Source organism: Caretta caretta, chromosome 3, assembly GCF_965140235.1.
Source record: "Caretta caretta isolate rCarCar2 chromosome 3, rCarCar1.hap1, whole genome shotgun sequence".
Classification (NCBI taxonomy): domain Eukaryota; kingdom Metazoa; phylum Chordata; order Testudines; family Cheloniidae; genus Caretta; species Caretta caretta.
This window is the reverse complement of record NC_134208.1, coordinates 127,004,150-127,019,913: the sequence shown is the minus strand read 5'-3', so window position 1 is coordinate 127,019,913 and position 15,764 is coordinate 127,004,150. Positions and strand designations below refer to the sequence as shown.

Here is a 15,764-nt window from a genome sequence, read left to right as displayed (position 1 = left end):
GCCAATTCCTTCAGCACTCTCGGATGCAACTCGTCCGGCCCCATGGACTTGTGCACGTCCAGCTTTTCTAAATAGTCCCTAACCACCTCTATCTCCACAGAGGGCTGGCCATCTCTTCCCCATTTTGTGATGCCCAGCGCAGCAGTCTGGGTGCTGACCTTGTTAGTGAAAACAGAGGCAAAAAAAGCATTGAGTACATTAGCTTTTTCCACATCCTCTGTCACTAGGTTGCCTCCCTCATTCAGTAAGGGGCCCACACTTTCCTTGGCTTTCTTCTTGTTGCCAACATACCTGAAGAAACCCTTCTTGTTACTCTTGACATCTCTTGCTAGCTGCAGCTCCAGGTGCGATTTGGCCCTCCTGATATGATTCCTACATGCCCGAGCAATATTTTTATACTCTTCCCTGGTCATATGTCCAACCTTCCACTTCTTGTAAGCTTCTTTTTTATGTTTAAGATCCGCTAGGATTTCACCATTAAGCCAAGCTGGTCGCCTGCCATATTTACTATTCTTTCGACTCATTGGGATGGTTTGTCCCTGTAACCTCAACAGGGATTCCTTGAAATACAGCCAGCTCTCCTGGACTCCTTTCCCCTTCAAGTTAGTCCCCCAGGGGATCCTGACCATCTGTTCTCTGAGGGAGTCGAAGTCTGCTTTCCTAAAGTCCAGGGTCCGTATCCTGCTGCTTACCTTTCTTCCCTGCGTCAGGATCCTGAACTCAACCAACTCATGGTCACTGCCTCCCAGATTCCCGTCCACTTTTGCTTCCCCCACTAATTCTACCCGGTTTGTGAGCAGCAGGTCAAGAAAAGCGCCCCCCCTAGTTGGCTCCTCTAGCACTTGCACCAGGAAATTGTCCCCTACGCTTTCCAAAAACTTCCTGGATTGTCTATGCACCGCTGTATTGCTCTCCCAGCAGATATCAGGAAAATTAAAGTCACCCATGGTCAGCTGCCAGCTTGCTGCCAGCCCCACCACGCCTGCCCTCGGACGCTGCTACTGCTCCAGCTGAAACCCGCGGGGCGGGAGGACTGCTGACCCGCTCCCCGGAGGAGGGGAGTGGAAGCCCCCAGACCCAACCGTTCACTGTTCGTTTGTGGACCCGTAATTAACCGACAGGTTATTTTTTTCTTCTTATCTGCTTGGCATTTTTGGAATGCTCCACAAAGCCCGGGAGAGAAGACAGCCGACAGAGACATTGCCCAGGGAAGCTACAAATCATCGTGGAGGGGGCCGTAAGACTGAGTAACTTTTGAACTGTACTCTCGTGTGAGGGGAGTTTGACTGTGTCTTAACTGCGTTTGTAGGGGCACAGGGGGTGTGGCACAGAGCTGCCCCCCAGATCCATCGGTCCCCCCCCAACACTACTACAACCGTCACGGCCCCCCCGCCGTCCGTCCCTGCTGGCAGCTTGCCATCTGCCTCTGGACTCAGCTGCTTGCCCTGAATTCCACCGTCCGGACCAGACACAACAGCCGACCAAACGAGACTCTTTGGACAAATGCGCGTGGGTCCACGTTCCCCCCCTTTCCCCTCCCCAGACTGCCCACCCCACAGTTTGCCCCTACTACCTGACCCCAACTCCTGTTTCCTCCCCCTGTCCAGTCCGACCCATTTGGCGCCCCCCGCCTGCAGCCCAACAGGAAGAAGTGGTTAATCTGCTTCCCCCTTCCCCCCCCCCCCTTCTGGTGTCTCCCCGTCTCTCCCTGCTCACGATGGCGGGGAATGAGAGGGGTGAGGCCCCGCTAACAACCTCAGCTGCCCCTCCCCCACCTACCCTCCTGCCCAACCCCCAAGCCTCCCCCCCCCCCCACTGCTGCCAAAACACCTGCCACCGTCCATGGCAGGGTCTGCCCCCACCGCTGTGGCCTCGTCATTGACCATGGCATCCCTCCCTGCTGTTCCCTCCACCAGCTCTGCGAGCGTCCCTGCCCCGGCCCCCAAGACGTATGCCCGGGCGGTGGCAGCCCCCTGCACGCCTGCCACCTCGTCATCTCGCCCACCCACCACCTCCGCTACCATCACTAGCGGCCGGGGCCCCTTTCCCACCATGACCAGGAAGCACGGCGTCCGTTGCCTCCTGGTGCCCGCCTCGCCCCACGTGGAGACATACGTGCAGGCATTGGCGAGGGTGGTAGGACCCATGGCTATTGTGGCGGCCTCCAAAATGTACGGGAAGGTCGTCTTTTTCTTAGCATCGGAGGCTGCCACCCAGGAGGCAGTGGAGAAGGGCCTGGCGGTGGGGGGGGGTGTTTGTCCCCCTGGAGCAGATAGAGGACCTGGGCGTTCGCCTAGTCCTCACCTCCGTCCCTCCCTTTCTACCCAATGCCGCCCTGTTACCCAGTCTCTCCACCCTGGGGAAACTCGTTTCTGTCATCAGCCCTCTCCTGTTGGGCTGCAAGGACCCCATCCTCCGTCACATCCTCTCGTTCCACCAGCAAGTGCAGCTTCTACCGCCCTTGACGCCTTCGAGGAGCGGTGGGCGCTGTCCGAGGTTCTTTGCTCGGTGAACCCGTCCGGTTCCCTCTGTCTGACCCTTTGATTGAGGGGAAGAGCGAGAGATCCCAGCCCCAGCCGTTGCTGCTGTGGATACCATCATCACTGTCACCTAGGAGGGGTCCTATCACACGTGGGTGTACGTCCCCCCACCCCCAAACCGCCCACCCCACAGCTGTGCCCATCTTGTCGGGCACTCTCAGGAGAGGAATAATCGGTGACACTGGGCATGGCAGGTGGGTGGAAGACCATGAGTGTCGAGGAAGCCCCCCCGCTCTGGGCCCAGGGTAGCCTGAACACTTCTCCCTCCTGAAGGCTGCTGTGTTATACCTTGCGTTTGCTTTTGTTTTGTTGCATAGTTTTGCTTTATTCTTTTTGGTGATTCTTTGTAAGTGTTACACAAATAAAATTCTTTTCTGCTTCAAAAAAAAAATTACTCTCCTGTAGCCATCTGGCCTGACCCTGTCACAATTATGACACTATTCAAGTAGCTAATGTTCAAATTACACCCCTTGTACTCACAATTGTGGTCACAAAGTTGCAGGCATAAAAAGGAAGGCTGGGTATTGCACCATCTGTTTTCTGGCAGATTGCCATTGTGGTTCTTGGTATCGCAGAACTTTGGCTGTCCTGTCCTAGAACAATAATTATCAGAAGACTATTAAATGTTAATACATTTAAATTAGACATCTTGGTGCTTGGTGATGGGTGCTATCAGCCTATATATTATGGTCTGTGCTTCCTTTATTCCAGATAATTGATAAGAGCAAACGAGACCCCTCTGAAGAAATTGAGATTCTCTTGAGATATGGGCAGCATCCAAACATCATTACTCTGAAAGATGTGAGTAGTCTATGAGCACGTCTGCTTTAAACAATTCTCCTTTTAATATCAAGCTTACCTGCTCTGTAACTGAGAAACTCGCCTGTTTTAATGTTCAAACATTTTAATTTTAAAATGAGAGCTATTTGAATTCCAGAAAAAATGTTCATTGAAAAATTATTGGACACAAAAATGGCAAGATTATCAGATCATGCATTCAACAAATACTCTTTGGCCAACTCTAGCTAAAAGCTTACTTGAAATGACCCATAAGGCTAGATAGAATAGAAATTAATTTGATTTTAAAAGACTTTTCATAACCAAAAACTTTCAATCTTCTTTTTGAAGTAGATTGTCGAACACTAATAACGAGGGTTCTGTAGATAACTGGAACGGCTATTTCCTGGTCAGTAGCTGTTGACATACAGCCTCAGGTACTTGTTGTATTGAGAGGAGGATTGTTAACTAGGCCAGTAGGGCTTCCCCTGTTTTTTCTTGAGTACCAGGAAGTCTTTAACTTACATGTGAGCAACCAGAAAAGACCAGAAGAAGAGACCTTATTTTAACATTTAATATGAAAGACAACATCACTAAGGCCTTGTCTATGCTACAGAACTTTAGCAAAGACTTCCCACCAGTGCTAACCCCTCACCTCAGCTACACCAAAGGCAGCATCTGCCAAAGCCATAGAGCCAAAATGATTTCTGGTGTTTTTATCCCCTTTCTCTGAGCAGCTTTAGTCAACATGGTGTAGAAATGTTGTAAGCGGCTGGAGTCTTGTCAACACTAGGAATCCAACTCCTGGCAGCCCTACTGGAAAATGTTCTTGCTTAAATCCCCTCGTACAGATGAGGCCTAACAGTGCTAGCTGTCTCACAAATGGCAATAAAGGAAAAAGAGGAAGCTTGCTTCAGGGTTGTGGTGTGCTCTTGTGTGGGAGACTACTGATTTTTTCACTCCCTTAAAGAAAACACACCTCTGTGAGCTCATTTGTGTTGGAGCTCCTGGAGTATTGTATTTACAAAGCTCAGAGCCCTTGATTCTAGTGGAAGATGGAAAGCTGTAGAAAAGTGATCATGTGGACTTCCAAAACTTCAAATAATAAAATATGACATTTTCTGGCTCCCCACTTCTTCTCCCATTCCAAGAATTGGGGAATGTTAAGGGACAAAGACACAGCCTATCGCAGGGGTTCTCAAACTGGGGGTCGGGACCCCTCAGGGGGTTGCAAGGTTATTACAGGGAGGGTTGTGAGCTGTCAGCCTCCACCCCAAACCCCGCTTTGCCTCAAGCATTTATAATGGTGTTAAATATATAAAAATGTGTTTTTAATTTCTAAGGAGGGGTCATACACAGAAGCTTGCTAATGTGAAAGGGGTCACCAGTACAAAAGTTTGAGAACCACCGGCCTAGTGCGTATCTATCCAAGAGTTACAGGAATTGGGAATGATCTAGTGTGAGATTCTAGGCACTCAGGGATTACAGTGATGAGCATGGTATAAGAACCTAAACAGAATACAATACAGCAGAATTCTATCCAAGCACAGAATGTTAATGCTTCTAGAATGCTGGCACTTTGCAGATGGGTATCCAACTGAATGTTAGGAGAATGTGTGTAGATATTGTTTGGGTTTTCCTGATACCTCTTCCACTCATTCCCCAAGAATTCAGTTTGACTCAAGTCTCGTCATTCAGTTCCTTTATTTGGCATACAGCAAAGCTACACTTAGTTAATCAGACTGAAGCGTAGGGGGGTGCATGTAGGGTGCACCACACACCCAAAGTTACACAGCAAAACTTTACCTTACATACATTTTTCATAAAACATGCATTCTTACCCAAACATTGCATCATATGTTTCATGGTAGGATTGGTTACTTTTCAGGAACCAATCCCTGTACAGTATGCTCTGTCCATGTAGAAACTGATCTTTACATTCCAGGTTTATCTTGTCCATTGTCCCTAGCATCCAGGTGCTCCTGCTTATCTTAGCCAGCACAAACATTTTGACTCCAGCATACTGCTTGTTAAGCCCCTATTTACAACTTAACCTTCCATTCACCTTCACAATGATATCCACTAAGAAATGAGGCAAGTTACGTATAACAAGCCAGGCCTACAGACATATCTGTATTTACTCACATTATAATTCCTAGTCAATTCATTTGGACAATAGTCTACCATTGCCAGCACTTAGAGTGTAGTGGTGTGTGTTGTGCATGTGTTTGTTTCAATAGACAGAAACACAGAGACGTTATCCATAGTCTGTACACACAGGAACATAGGAATTGCCATACTGGATCAGACTTATCTTCATCTGGTCCAGTATCCTGTCTCCAACAGTGGCCATCAGCAGATGTTTTAGAGGAAAGTTCAAGAAACCCCTAGGCATATGTGGTCCCCATTAAGGTCTCATCCTAATCCCTAATAGAGATTGCCTTAAAACTGGCAGCACAAAGCTTTGTATCTCCTCTGAAAAGGTTTAGCATTGATTATTATAACACTGGATATTCTTGTTGTCCATAAAAGTGTCCAGTCTAGCAAAGGGGTATGAAATTAAAATTGTTATACTGCAGTTTGGACAAAAAGCTGATGCAAACAACTTATTCACCAGAATAGCAAAGCACATGCTATATGGTGTCACGGAAAGTAAGTCCTGACTAAGCATAATGCAGTTTGTTTGGCTACTTATGAGGCAAAAGGGAAATATTGATATTTTAAATGGCAAGTGCTACCCTGTAGAACTGGAAGAGAGCAGATAATTGTGAGGAAGTTTGGACTAACGCCAGAAGAGATTTCAGGCTGCGTGGTGGTGCTGCTTCTGCAGCTTGGTTTGTTAATATTTTGCAGACTTGATAGCAAATTATGATGTGCAGTTTAAAGTAGGGTGAATAGTTGCTTTAGAGATCAGAAGAAAGTACAGTAACTCCTCACTTAACATTGTAGTTATGTTCTTGAAAAATGCAGCTTTAAGCGAATCCAATTTCCCCATAAGAATGAGTGTAAATAGAGGGAATTAGGTTCCAGGGAAAATATTTTCCCAGACAAAAGACATTATATACATTTTAAACAAACAATGTAATACAGGTATAAGTTTTAAACAAAACAATTTAATACGGTACACAGTAATGATTGTGAAGCTTGGTTGAGGTGGTGGAGTCAGAGGGTGAAAGAGGATGGATCATCAGGCTGCTCCTCTTGCTCCTCCTAAGTGCCAGGAGGTGCTCAACCCCCAGCTGTGCCTCAGGCCCGCCCCCACTCCACCCTTTCCCCCCAAAGCCCAGGCCCTGCCCCTGCTCCACCCCCGCCCTGCTTCTTCCCACCCTGCTCCACCCCCTCCCCCCCGAGTCCTCACTCCTCCCCCGCTAAAACTTCTTGCACACTGCAAAACAGCTGATCATGGCAGGTGGGAGGTACGGGAAGGGAGGAGGAGGCACTGGGGGAGGGAGGGAGGAGGCTGCGCGCCACATCCTCACTCCTCCCACCTCCCCCCCAGAACCTGCTGAACGCCGCAAAACAGATGATTGTTGCGGGCTGGAGGCATGGGGAGGCGCTCATCTGTGGGGCCTGTTGGCAGGAGGTGCTGGCACGGGTGGAGGGGAGCAGATAGGGGGCCGCTGGTCTGCCCTGGTTCCAAGCTCCCACCCGCTAGAGCCAACGGGCTGCTCTTCCAGAGAATCCCGCAAGTAGTGGACAAAGTACTATACTAGTGGGCTGTGGCCAAACAATGTTATAAGTGAACACTGTGCAACTTTAAATGAGTATGTTCTCTAATAGATCAGCGACATAATAACATTAACCAGGACGATGTTAAGTGAAGAGTTACTGTAACGATTAACCCCTTTTGTAAAAAGTTCACTTTTATGTTGTTGTTAAATACAAGGAGTATAAAATTCACTTCTGTATTAGCTCTGTTTTCTTCTTGCGGCATCTTGCAATTACATGGCAAGATATTGCAGAGTGATCACTACTTGCTAGACTAATTGATCCATGATGTATGATTGCTTCCTCTGCTCTGTTAGGTGTATGATGATGGGAAGTATGTGTACCTGGTGATGGAGCTAATGCGAGGAGGAGAGCTCTTAGATCGAATCCTTCGACAGAAGTGTTTCTCAGAACGAGAGGCTAGTGCTGTCCTTTGCACCATTACCAAGACTGTGGACTATCTGCATTCCCAAGGAGTAAGTATGATTACCTCTGTTCTCCATGTCAACCTTAGTAAAAACTGACTCTTAGAAAAGTAGCTTTGATGTTGCTTCTCAGGAAATAAATATTAAATACGGGGGGTTGCCCAAAATGAACATTCAAAGGTGCAAAGAAATTTGGAAAGGGTTAATTGTTTTAATATTTAATAATTACATTTAAAAATGAGTGTCCAGTTTGAAATGGGATCAAAGCCACTCGTGCCATTCTCCAGGCCAAATACCTTATATTTATGCAATGCCAAAGATTCTCATTTTCAAATCTATGTGGGTGTTATTTATTCATATCACAATCATCATTGTAGTATCCAAGCACCATGTGAGCAAATATGAACTCTTCAATAAAATATCGAAATGCTAGCCCTCGGACATTCACATCAGCATATAGGTGCATAAACAAATTCCCATTTTTTAAGCTTATATGCTGATTTGAACATCTGATAGGGCAGGGCTTTGACAGCCTATTAATAGCACAACTTTTGAAATTTGAGCTCCCTACATATCGCAATTTGAAGTACTTTCCTTTCCCATTTGTCTGGGGCATGCAACATTTTGGATGGGCCTGTAAAGTACCTTTTCCATTATCATCGTGACCAGGATGAGTTCATTTTGTACCAAGGCTAATACATTTTCATGACAGTTTTGCATGGCTGATATAGTTTATATCATTTATTTGCCCACCACTGAAATTCAGCCACTTCTAGTGACATACACACTGCACAAAGGATTTTTAGGAAGGGAAATGAAGGAAAATGAAAATGTCTCCCTTCAGTTGAGAGCCACTCATGTTAAGAGCAGCCAGAGAAAGAGCCTCACACTCAAATGAGTCCACACTTTCCGCCTTTGGCAGTCTTCTCTCTTTTTTAATTGAAGGATTAAAACATTCAGATTCAAAGAGCTTACTGTACTTTTAGAGGGATGTATTTTATTTGTATAGTAATCCCTTCTGCTAACTCACAAAAGAGATACCTTTCCACTGGAACATCTGCCTCCCTCTTGTATATCAGCAGAGGATGCAATTTGTATTATTATTTCTGATTTTAACAGAAGTGCAATTCTGCATGCATGCCATCAATTCACTCGTTTTTAAAACAAAAAAAAGTGACATTCTTCAAAGGCCCACTCTTTCAAGGCAGGAACCCCCACCCCCACCCCCACCCACACACTCCCCACCATCAGGAAAAACATATAATGAAGGTAACCAAGCCTGCAAGCTGTGTAATCATGCCCAAGTTATTTATTTTTTATTTGTTTCCCATTAAGGTTGTGCATCGAGATCTGAAGCCCAGTAACATTCTCTACATGGATGAGTCAGGAAACCCAGATTCCATCAGGATCTGTGACTTCGGATTTGCCAAACAGCTGAGAGCAGAGAATGGACTGCTCATGACACCTTGCTACACAGCCAACTTCGTAGCCCCTGAGGTAGTGTGTTTCACAAACTGTGGATACAGAATTTTATAACAAAAAGCATGTCTCTGTCACTGTCCTTCCTTTCTCACACTGCCTTTAAAAAAGGAACAAAGCAGGAGTTAGAACAGAGACAAGTTTCATGTGCCCTGTTACCAGCTGTCCCTAGTCCTACAATTCCTTGTGGTTGGTTAGCTTTCCCCATGTCCCTACTGACTGTATCCATGTCTGGTTGGGACTTACTTAGCAGACATGCCAAACCCACGAAAAAAATGCAGAAATTGGGCTCTTTTTTTTTTTTTTGGCTTAATTGGCGTATGCGTTGCTTGATGGCTAGCTTTTGGCTTGTAGCTTGTTGCTTCTTTTTTTTTTTTTGATCGGCTCCAGGCAAGCAGGAGCAAAGCGGGGGCGGGTGCACAGTGGGCCTACCACAGTCCCAGACTGCACGCCGGGAGGGGATCTAATCACATAGAGTGTTAGGGTTTTTAGGGATTGGCTTGTTTTGGCTTTGTTTTGAAATGGGATTAGCTTGATTTTTGACTTATTGTGAAAGTCAGGGTGCTTATTTACCGCGTGAAAGTTGGCAACTGTTACTTAGGTGTCACTTTGGCTGATTACTCCAGGCTAGGTATCTCTTTTTCCCCAGTTGCTTCACCTACGAGGTCAGAAGGTTGTTTCCCCTTCAATGTACCTCATCCAAACAAAGTTAGTCTCAGAATCATAGAATCATAGAATATCAGGGTTGGAAGGGACCCCAGAAGGTCATCTAGTCCAACCCCCTGCTCAAAGCAGGACCAATTCCCAGTTAAATCATCCCAGCCAGGGCTTTGTCAAGCCTGACCTTAAAAACCTCTAAGGAAGGAGATTCTACCACCTCCCTAGGTAACGCATTCCAGTGTTTCACCACCCTCTTAGTGAAAAAGTTTTTCCTAATATCCAATCTAAACCTCCCCCACTGCAACTTGAGACCATTACTCCTCGTTCTGTCATCTGCTACAATTGAGAACAGTCTAGAGCCATCCTCTTTGGAACCCCCTTTTAGGTAGTTGAAAGCAGCTATCAAATCCCCCCTCATTCTTCTCTTCTGCAGGCTAAACAATCCCAGCTCCCTCAGCCTCTCCTCATAACTCATGTGTTCCAGTCCCCTAATCATTTTTGTTGCCCTTCGCTGGACTCTCTCCAATTTATCCGCATCCTTCTTGAAGTGTGGGGCCCAAAACTGGACACAGTACTCCAGATGAGGCCTCACCAATGTCGAATAGAGGGGAACGATCACATCCCTCGATCTGCTCGCTATGCCCCTACTTATACATCCCAAAATGCCATTGGCCTTCTTGGCAACAAGGGCACACTGCTGACTCATATCCAGCTTCTCGTCCACTGTCACCCCTAGGTCCTTTTCCGCAGAACTGCTGCCTAGCCATTCGGTCCCTAGTCTGTAGCTGTGCATTGGGTTCTTCCGTCCTAAGTGCAGGACCCTGCACTTATCCTTATTGAACCTCATCAGATTTCTTTTGGCCCAATCCTCCAATTTGTCTAGGTCTTTCTGTATCCTATCCCTCCCCTCCAGCGTATCTACCACTCCTCCCAGTTTAGTATCATCATGAATAATTATGATCATCAGAATGATTATATTGAAACCAAGATTAATTAAGAATCAAGAGAGAAAAAATTTTGGAATGAAATCCTGGCCCCACTGAAGTCAATGGAAGTTTTGCTAATGGCTTCATTGGTTCCACAATTTCAGGAGCTTAAACAAAAGAGCCTGCAAAACATCTCTGACCTCGAACTCCTCAAATCGTAATCAAGCCAGATGGAATCTGTGGTTATAGTGAAGATGAAAAAGGCACTACAGGTTTAGTGAATGCTCCTCTCCTAAGCTTAGCCCATCCTCCTCTTACTCTTTGTGTGGCAGCATGTCTGAATTCTTTCTTGGCATCACATCTCTGGATTCATTTCCCATCTGGGACAGTTTCTGATACCATTATTCATGATGGATAGTATCTCACCCCATGAGCAGTCCCACTGAAGTCAATGGAACTACTCATAGAGTAACATGCTGTTTAGTGTGAGGAAGGGTATCCGAATCTGGCCCTCTGTGTTTTCTCTTCTTTCTATCTGTGATACTTGTATGGCCCCTATCACTGTAGTATCTGAGCACCTCCCAGTTTTTAATGTCTGGTGTCCTTACAACACCCCTTTGAGAGTGAGAAGTGCTATTATCCTCAGCACTTACAGGTGGGGAACTGAGGCAGAGAGAGGCCAAGTGACTTGAACAAGGTAACAGAAACTGGATCCAGGTTAGCACTAACCCAAGCAAGTGCTCTTCCTTTTTATTGCCCCTAATCTTGTGGTAACTGTGCTCATAGCTTTGGTTCCTTACCTGTTTGGACTATTTAGGCTGCCCACTATGGTTCAGCACTTGAAACTCATATCTGTCCTTCTATGAAGCATTAACAAGCTTATCTCCTCGATGATTGTAAGTTATTTGTTCCAATCAGGTTTCTCTAGCTTATTCAAGTCCCTGAATATACAACTCTAATTGTTTGTCTACCTCTGCTGGTTACTACCCAATAACAGAATACAAAATTATTACATATCACAAAATTATGTATCATTCCACTATCAAATACCATTTTTCCCTCAGACAGTATGCAATCCTCAACCTCCTTTGCCCCCTAAGTTCCTTACCCTCCTGCCCAAAAAAGTAGCAACTTGGTATCTGTCTATAACTATGAAGTAAGTAATTGGCTCATCTTCCTGCAGACAATACTTTTAGGAAGTTTTTTTAAAATTTGGGTCATATACCCCGAATTCTCAAAAAGTGACTTTTGTTTAATTGACGCCATCTCATCATCAGATGATGTGGCTCATTGTGTTAGACACAAAGTCATGTTCCATGACACATGCGACCACCATGATCAATATATAAAAATGCAGATATTTTATTAACTCTTCCATTGTCAAGTTACATTCTGGTCAGTTATTTTGTTGCTGCTGGTCTGGTTATCCATTCTGGAAAGTGGAAAGAGCTCTTTAAAATATATCAGAATGAAATGAAAAAATGTACTGTGGTACCACGACAGTTTAATTTTTAAGATGAAAATTGACCACCTACGAGATACTAAATATTGTCATTTTCTGGAAGATGTAACATTCCTACAGTATCTGTTTTCTCTTTTCATTATGGAATATCTTTTGTACACTGTCCTTAATCAGAAACACTGCCAGAGCAACACACTGTCAGATTAGACTTTAGTGAGCTGAATTCAGATCAGAAATCATACTCCTAACCATTCTCAATGAGCCAGGCAAGTCCTACTAATGCAGGAAACATTAGAGATCAATTGAAACATTGCCATAACTGACAGTTTGCATGAAAGCCTTAAGTGCTGCTCCTGTGACATAATGCTGCCCGTCAGCTCAGATTTGTCTTTTACTGTCTCAGTTCAACCCCCACTGAAACCATTTCCTCCCATATGCATGTGAAGTTATATAGGAAGTTAGGAAGGAGATTGAGCATATGATACAAGAGGATAGCAGAGGTGTAATGGCAGGTCTGCATATATAAATCTTTATTTTGTACAGCATTTAATTTTTGGTAATAGATGCTAATGGGGCTATTGCAGGATAAAATATCATAGATGGTAAAAGATGCCTAAGAGGAAGAACCAGCATGCCACCTAGTGGGAGCAGTGCTCTCTGTAAAGAATAAATAGCATGGTTCAGTCAGGAAAAAAACAAACCACAAGCACCATGACATAGTACAAGAGGATCATTTTGGGGAAAATAAGGAGCCTTCGTTCTTCAAAATTCAACCAAACTCTGGCCAGAATCTTTTTGGGCATGCAAAAATGTAAGCATTTTTTTTATTCTTATTTTTCCATTGTTGTATGCTTCCTAGACCCACTACAACCAGAAACCGAAATGCTAAAGTACCAGAGAGAGCCTATTTTCACAATATTTCAGCCCAGTAATGCAAAATCTAAAAGTTAGATGATTTTGGATACACATCTGGGTGGTTTTTAGAAATCAGTGGAGCCATCTGAAGTTTGCCCATCCCTACAAATGACCTACAGTATGTTGACCTAAGAACCATATATATGTACATTGAAAACACATTCTGTCCCTTAGGAAATCTTGGCTCTTAAATACATGACAGGTTCTCTGACTTCCATGGGGACAGGATAACACATCTTCTCTTGTAAAGCCCTTTTAACAAAAATACTTTTATGGAAGTTGCGAAAAAGAACTGGTATCTGATTTTAGTGCAGATGCTTATCGTTATTTATGTTAGTTGTGCCCAGAAGCCACACTGTGCTAGTCACTGTACAACCATAGGCATGGTCTGTGCTTGACCTTTTTGCCAAAAATGTCCCACACTGCTCCCATCTGTTGAGTTTCACCAGTGGGAGCTGGAGCATCGACAAGGTGCTGGTGGCTGCTGGTACTTAAACCACTGCATTATTGTAGACCTGGAGATGATGTTTAAACCATCAGTGGTGCCTGGTAGCTCTGACAAGCCGTCCCACCATTGTTACCACCAGTGGCAGTGACAATAGGGAATTTTTGGCAAACAGTCTTTTCTGAGTAATTGCACACCTACTTTTTCCAGATTCCCTACAGCATAAGCTTGCACAAGGGTAGATTTTGCACCAAAAAGTGTGCAGATTTTCTGCTGAAACACCAGGTCTTTGGCCTCCAACGTGGATACATTATTGGAGGTACTTTGGAACCTCTCCATTTTATTTCATGCAACTGTAAAAATCAGTAACATGGACTATTAAAGTTATTTTGGAAGCTAAAATACACCCCAACTCCTGTTCTGATTTTACTAGCTGTTAAAATTGTCATGATGCAGTAGCCAGCCAGCACAGTCAATTCTGAACACAGATATACTGTACTTTTAAGCTTTTTAGAATTTTTTGTCTACTCTATTTGCCCCCAAGTCATGACTGTCTTGTGTAAGGTAGCTTTTTCCAAGGTAGCAGATGCACACTCAGCACATCTGTCAGATGGAGAGATTGTTTTGCCTTGTCATTGGTATTCACTAAAGTTTACCTAGGCAGGATTTTCTGAAACTACTTTTGTCATCGATTCCAAGGACAGAAGGGACTATTATGATCATCCAAACTTACTTCTTGTCGAACCCAGACCATAACCCCACCCATTGCAAAAAAAAAAAAATTTCTAGAGCAGATCTTTTAGAAAAACCTTCAATCTTGATTTTAAAATGATCAGTGTTGGAGAATCCCCCACAACCGTTCAATGAAGTGAGATCACTAATCAGTGCTAGGGCTTCAGGACAGAAAAAAAAATGTTTCAGAATGTTCCTTCCTTTTGTAGTGTTTTGCAGGGAGGTCACTGTATCTAGTGATCCCAGCATATGGGAAAAACTGATCTTCTATAACAACTGCAATCTCAAAATGTAAGCAGAATACTGACTCACTTTTAAAGCAGTAGGGAAGCAAATTCAAAAGTTAGTTATTCTTTCCCTCCTGAGGGTAAGAATGCTCCACGGTCCTTCTCAGAACATCAGGAATCCCCTATTTTTCCCCCACCCTGAGAGATTTTACACCATTGTAAATCCACTGACTTGAATGGCGTAACTCCTGATTTACACCACTGCAGATCTGACTCAGGCCCCTTGTGCTGGGCTAGCTGTCCATGCGGCCAACAGGACTGAACATAGCTCCCACTCTGGTTCTACACCAGTATTAAGTCAGCTGGGCAGATCTCTTCAAAGCACCTTAGAGCTTGTCTACATGAGGAAAAATGGTCAAGTTTGGCTTTGTTAATGTAACCCCGACAGACCACAGTCATCGGTGGACGAGATCAAACCTGGGACCTCTGGAGCTTAGTGCATGAGCCTCTACAGCATGAGGCAAAAGCCATATGGCTGTTAGGTAAGACTGTAGAGCAGACTCAGACGTATTGGAGCATAAGCTTTCGTGGGTGCATGCATCTGACGAAGTGGGTCTTCACCCACGAAAGCTTATGCTCCAATACATCTGTTAGTCTATAAGGTGCCACAGGACTCTTTAAAAGAAAAGGAGTACTTGTGGCACCTTAGAGACTAACCAATTTATTTGAGCATGAGCTTTCGTGAGCTACAGCTCACTTCATCGGATGCATTCCACGGTATGCATCCGATGAAGTGAGCTGTAGCTCACGAAAGCTCATGCTCAAATAAATTGGTTAGTCTCTAAGGTGCCACAAGTACTCCTTTTCTTTTTGCGAATACAGACTAACACGGCTGTTACTCTGAAACAGGACTCTTTGCCACTTTAACAAATATGTTATACACTATAGCAGAAAGGGTTTTACACCTTTAAAAATGCATTCACTGATTAGAATGTATATGCACAAAGGAGAGAATAGTTGCTTGTATTCATTGCCTTTAAACTCCACCTTCCCCTCCCTTCCCCCCTCCCCCCCCCAGCTTCGCAGCCCCTCTGACTTATTTGGCTTCTTTAGAGTTGTGGGTCTAGGACCAGCTAAATAGATTCTTATTATCTTCAACTAAATGGTAAATGTACCCCCCTTCCATCCTATAGTTGCCCACGCAAACAATTCCTGTTTTGCTGCCCTCAGCAACTCCCTATTCCACCTGTAGACTAGAGCAAGCTCTGCAAAATGTTAACAAATCACTGCCATAACATCCACATTTTCTTGCAATTCAAAAGTTCAGAAATCAGGAGCATGAATTAACCTTGTCGCTTTTGATTTCCTTATGTAGGTCCTGAAACGACAAGGTTATGACGCAGCCTGCGACGTCTGGAGTTTAGGGATCCTGTTGTACACCATGCTGGCAGGGTAAGTGTGAGATTTC

General features: G+C 44.7%; 1 protein-coding gene across 6 annotated transcripts in view; it reads left to right on the top strand.

Annotated features, from left to right (window-relative positions):
• The window catches only part of RPS6KA2 (ribosomal protein S6 kinase A2), a 483,898-nt gene that overhangs the window by 454,509 nt on the left and 13,625 nt on the right, over nucleotides 1-15,764 (top strand). For 5 of the 6 annotated variants that reach the window (XM_048844025.2, XM_048844024.2, XM_048844027.2 and 2 more), the window contains 4 exons: nucleotides 3,252-3,341; nucleotides 7,343-7,501; nucleotides 8,786-8,947; nucleotides 15,672-15,748. In XM_048844025.2, coding sequence (XP_048699982.1) covers nucleotides 3,252-3,341; nucleotides 7,343-7,501; nucleotides 8,786-8,947; nucleotides 15,672-15,748 — 488 coding nt within the window. The remainder of the gene's footprint in view (nucleotides 1-3,251; nucleotides 3,342-7,342; nucleotides 7,502-8,785; nucleotides 8,948-15,671; nucleotides 15,749-15,764) is intronic. The other variant, XM_048844028.2, reaches the window with a different exon arrangement.